A 5,597-nucleotide genomic window follows, 5' to 3' on the forward strand; every position below is an offset into this window, starting at 1 on the left:
GATTTCTGGAATGGTATGGTTTGTCCAAATCCAAGTTCGTTTGGGCCTCCAAACAGCGCTTCAAAGTTGGGACCAGAAAGTTGGGTCAAATTAGGAAAGCTACACAGATGCTGAATCTTTAAAAGGCCATAACTTGGGCGTCCGATATCAAAATCAAGTGATTTAAAAGCCCAAATTCATATACTCTTCATGATATACGATTTTGATGAAGGTACCGAAGCCCAAAACGCACGTTATCCTATTCTAAATCGGCTGTGAAGTTGCGGTAACTTAGGGTTTCCTCCCTAAGCTCTATTTAAGCACATTAAGTGGCCGATTTTGGGAGAATTCTCACGATTTCAACCAAGAAGATGGAAGGCTAATTCGCTTGTGATTTGCTACATTCTTGTACCTCTTTCCCGGTTTGAGTCTCGATCATATTGTTGAATCCGATTTGGAACTCGATTTTCATGTTTTAATTGATGATTCTGTTTCTTTTCCTTCTCTAAGTTTATGTATGTTTCTTTTATGCGATCGTGTGAATGCATGCATGATCTTTGGATGGTTTTAATTGACGTACTCGGTTGAGGCTTTGATTAGAAAGAAACGGTATATTTGTATGAGCGATTGCTCGATTGGATTTAATCTTTTACGGTTGTGGAAGAGTTTTTCAAATCAAAAGAAAATCAAACCAAAACAGATTGTTTTCATAAATGAGACAAGGATTACCGTGGTAAGGAGGTAGGGTTTGTAGCGGGTCACGTTTTACTTCATCGTTGTTTCATTCTTGAACGTTTATATTTCGGTTTTCATCACAACCCCCCTCGTTTAATCTTGTTTTGACAGATCCGTTTGAGGTTCGTTGGGAGACGACTTTGGGTTGCACCCTTATTGCAAATCCAAATCATTATTCATCTAATCTATCGGTGTTCGACAGCACCGATCAGATTTTGGCGCCGTTGCCGGGGAACCGTCAAACTGTTCTACCATAACAAGATTTGTTTTCTGTCTTTCTTTTTCTTTTTAGTTCTCTTTCATTCTTTGTTGCTTTATTTTGTTGCTTCTTCGTATCTTGCTCTTTGGTTTCTCTTTTATTTTATTTCCTTGTTGATTCTTTGTGTTTTCTTTGTTCATTCTTTGTGTTTTTCTTTTCGGTTTGCTTGTTTTCTGTTTTTTTTTGCCATAAACAGCACTGTTCACTACCGACGACTATCTCGGAATGCCCTGATTTTTGGTGTCCAAAGGAATGGGGGTGTGGGGAGAAATAGTCACTTCTTTGTAGTGAGGAGGGAATTTTTTGGCCAAATTCCAATGTTTAGACCACTTTTTGGGCCATTTTGTGTTTTCTTGGTGTGTTTATGTGATTTTTCCTTGTGTGTTTTGTTTTGTTTTTGTTCTTGTTGATATTTAATGCATGACCAGATCATCTAAGGGTGACCTAATTGATTTAGATCTAGAAATTGATAGAACCCTTAGGCGACAAGCAAGAGAACTTAGATCTCAAGATAGGGCAGTGACTAATAGTGTCTTTCCCATTGTTTCTGATACTGTGTTTGAGTTTCAACCTAAACTAATCAATATGGCCACCTATGAAAACAATGGCAATGAGAATAGGAATAATTGGAATAATGCTAACAGAACTATTAGAGAATTGGCTGCCCCTGATGTGCATTAATGTCATGCCTAACTCTATCTATGCTTCATTGCAGTGTGGTCCTTTGAAGCCAACAGGAGTGGTTGTCCAGCTAGCCAACCATAGCACAACCTACCCATCTGGAGTCTTGGAGGATGTCTTGGTTAAGGTTAAGGATTGTATCTTCCCTGCTGATTTTTATGTTTTAAATATGGAAGATGACAATTTGCATGAGCATGCACCTCTTATATTAGGTAGGCTATTTTTGAAAACTGCAAAGACTATCATCAATGTGCATGAGGGTACACTTTCCATGGAATTTGCTGGTAGCACTATTCATTTTAACATACTTGATGCCATGAAATGTCCCCCTGAAGATCATTCCATCTTGCAAGTTAACTTGATTCAATTGTTGGTTGATGAAGCATGCACTAAGTCTTGTGATTTGATTGATGCATTCCCCACTATTCATGACCTTCCAGATTCCTTCATCTGTCCTGATTGTAGTAATGAGAGTGATCCATGTGATGCATGTTTTGAGATTGCTGCATTTCTAGATAATCATGATTCTGATATTCAAATTGAGCATGCACAATCTGATTCTTATACTTCTCATGGGGAGGATAGTGTTTCTGCTAACCATGTTGAACAGGTAGACAGTAACCTTGAGATAAAGGCAAGCAGGTTAGTCCCTTCATTGCAGCAGCCACCATCCCTTGAGTGCAAGCCTTTGCCCAAGCATCTCAAGTATGCCTTCTTGGAGGATGGCGAGAAGCTGCCAGTCATCATCACCAATAACTTGCAGCCTGACCAAGAGAAAAGGTTATTGGATGTGCTAAAGAGGAATAAGCAGGCCATAGGTTGGACATTGGCAGACATACCTGGGATTAGCCCTTCCATATGCATGTATAGGATTCATCTAGAGGAAGGAGCTAAACCTGTGAGACAGCCCCAAAGGAGACTCAACCCCACCATCCTGGATGTGGTAAAGAAAGAGGTAAGTAAGTTACTCTCGGCTGGTATCATTTATCCTATATCTGATAGCAAATGGGTGAGTCCAGTGCAGGTTGTCCCCTAGAAGACAGGTTTCACAGTGGTGGCTAATGACAGAAATGAGCTAGTGCCCATGAGAGTGCAAAACAGCTGGAGGGTTTGCATCGACTATAGGAAGCTCAACCAAGCAACCAGAAAAGATCACTTTCCCCTTCCATTCATCGACCAAATGTTGGAGAGGTTAGCAGGTAAATCTCATTATTGTTTTCTTGATGGCTTTTCTGGTTATTTTCAGATATGCATAGCACCAGAGGATCAGGAGAAGACCACCTTCACTTGTCCTTTTGGCACTTTTGCCTACCGAAGGATGCCATTTGGCCTATGTAATGCTCCAGGTACGTTCCAGCGATGCATGATGAGTTTATTTTCTGAATTTCTTGAGCATTGTATGGAAGTATTCATGGATGACTTTTCTGTTTATGGCACCTCATTTGATGACTGCTTGGTTAGCTTGGGTAAAGTTTTGGAAAGGTGTGTTGAGAAAAACCTTGTTTTGAATTATGAAAAATGTCACTTCATGGTTGAGCAGGGCATAGTCTTAGGTCATGTGATCTCCAAACAAGGTATAGCAGTCGATAGTGCCAAGGTGGATGTCATTGCTTCTTTACCTTACCCCGCGTCTGTGCGGGAAGTTCGCTCTTTCCTTGGCCATGCAGGGTTTTACAGGAGATTCATCCAAGACTTCAGTAAGATTGCAATTCCATTATCCCACCTCCTCCAAAAGGATGTGGATTTCAAGTTTGATGAACAATGCAAGCAAGCCTTCAAGGAACTTAAGAGGCGATTGACTTCTCCACCGATCATCCAGCCACCCAACTGGGAGTTGCCCTTCGAGCTCATGTGTGATGCTTCCAACTTTGCAGTAGGCACCGTTCTCTCTCAGTGAATGAATAAGAAGTCGCATGTCATTGCCTACGCCTCACGTACCCTGGACAGTGCTCAAGCTAATTACACCACGACTGAAAAAGAGCTCTTAGCCATTGTCTTTGCTTTAGATAAATTTCGATCATACTTATTGGGATCTAAAGTTATTGTGTTTTCTGATCATGCAGCCCTGAAGTTCCTTCTGAAGAAGCCCGATGCAAAACCTAGGCTTATCCGGTGGATGCTGCTACTCCAGGAATTTGATATTGAGATCAAAGACAAAAGTGGAGCTGAAAACTTGGTCGCCGACCACCTAAGCCGGATACCTGCTTCTCCTGACTCGTCTGACATGGATCATCCCCCTATCAGAGATAATTTTCCAGATGAGTTACTTTATCACTTACATGGTACTGAACCTTGGTATGCTGACATGGTAAACTTTCTAGTTGCTTCTGAATTACCTGCGCATTTTAAGAAAGCACAATTAAATAAATTTAAGAGCGAAGCTAAGTACTATGTATGGGATGATCCATATTTGTGGCACTTGTGTAGTGACCAAGTCCTTAGGAGGTGTGTCCCTGATCATGAATTTGCATCTGTCCTACATTTCTGTCACACTCTTGCCTGTGGTGGTCATTTTGGTCCGCAACGTACTGCTAGAAAGGTCTTAGATGTCGGGCTATATTGGCCATCCCTTTTCAGAGATGCATATGGATTCTGTAAGAACTGTACACGTTGCCAACACACAGGTTCAATTTCACGCAGAAATGAAATGCCTCAGAAACCTTTATTATTTTGTGAGATATTTGATGTATGGGGCATTGATTTCATGGGTCCTTTTCCTGTCTCTTTTGGTTTTGTGTACATTCTTTTGGCTGTGGATTATGTTTCAAAATGGGTGGAAGCTAAAGCCACCAGGACTGATGATTCTTCTGTGGTTGCAGATTTTGTTAGATCTCATATTTTCTGCAGGTTTGGCATTCCCAGGGCCATCATCAGTGATCAAGGATCCCACTTCTGCAACAGAAAGATGCAATCCATGCTCCGAAAGTATGGAGTTTTACATAAAGTGGCGACGCCCTACCATCCACAGACCAATGGGCAGGCTGAGGTTTCAAACAGAGAGATCAAGCACATTCTAGAGAAGACAATCCAGCCCAACAGGAAAGACTGGAGCCAAAGGTTGGAAGATGCACTTTGGGCCTACCGCACGGCCTACAAAACCCCGATCGGCATGTCCCCATATCGACTGGTCTTTGGAAAAGCATGTCATCTGCCGGTAGAGATCGAGCATAAGGCCTATTGGGCGGTGAAGCAATGCAACATGGACATGAAAGAAGCTGGTTCCCAGCGGAAGCTTCAATTGCAAGAACTTGAGGAATTGAGGTTAGAGGCATATGAGAACTCCAGGATCTACAAGGAAAAGACCAAAGCTGCACACGACAAATTGATTGCCAAGAAGGAGTTCAACGTTGGCAATAAAGTCCTCCTCTACAATTCACGCCTAAAGCTGATGCCTGGTAAGTTGCGTTCTAGATGGGTTGGTCCTTTTGTGGTTACTCATTTTTCTCCCTATGGTGCAGTTGAGATCATGGACGGGTCGACTACGAAGAAATTCATAGTTAATGGGCAGAGGCTTAAACATTTCTACGAGGGCTTTACAGAACACACAGTGGATGAGCTATCTCTCTTGGACCTTCCTCCGACTTGATACCACCAGGCTGTTCCTCTCTCCTTACTTTTCTTACTTGTCCTATACCTGATTCTTGTTGCATGCTTACATTGAGGACAATGTAATGTTTGAGTGTGGGGGGGAGTTTTAGAATAGAAGTTTCTTTTCAAAAAAAAAAAAAAAAAAAAAAAAAAAGAAAAGATTTTTGACAAAATGGGGCAAATTGAGTTTGAAAGAATTTGGCATGATTAGAAAGTTGATCTTATCTTTTTGGGCTCTCAAGTAAATTGGCAATGAGTTTGGCTTAGTGGGTTGATTGAGGTAGTCTTTGTGAGGATATTTGTGCTTGTTCTTTCTTATGATATGCGTGCATTCACTAATTATGGGTATCACTCC

General features: G+C 41.5%; 1 protein-coding gene across 1 annotated transcript; it reads left to right on the plus strand.

Moving 5' to 3' along the window:
- The first annotated feature begins 4,853 nt into the window (after positions 1 to 4,853).
- On the plus strand, positions 4,854 to 5,240 carry LOC127799748 (uncharacterized). The gene has a single exon (XM_052333977.1). The coding sequence runs from the start codon at positions 4,854 to 4,856 to the stop codon at positions 5,238 to 5,240; it is 387 nt and encodes a 128-aa protein (XP_052189937.1).
- Positions 5,241 to 5,597: the final 357 nt, after the last annotated feature.

The sequence above is a fragment of the Diospyros lotus genome, chromosome 4 (genome assembly GCF_014633365.1).
Source record: "Diospyros lotus cultivar Yz01 chromosome 4, ASM1463336v1, whole genome shotgun sequence".
Classification (NCBI taxonomy): Eukaryota; Viridiplantae; Streptophyta; class Magnoliopsida; order Ericales; family Ebenaceae; genus Diospyros; species Diospyros lotus.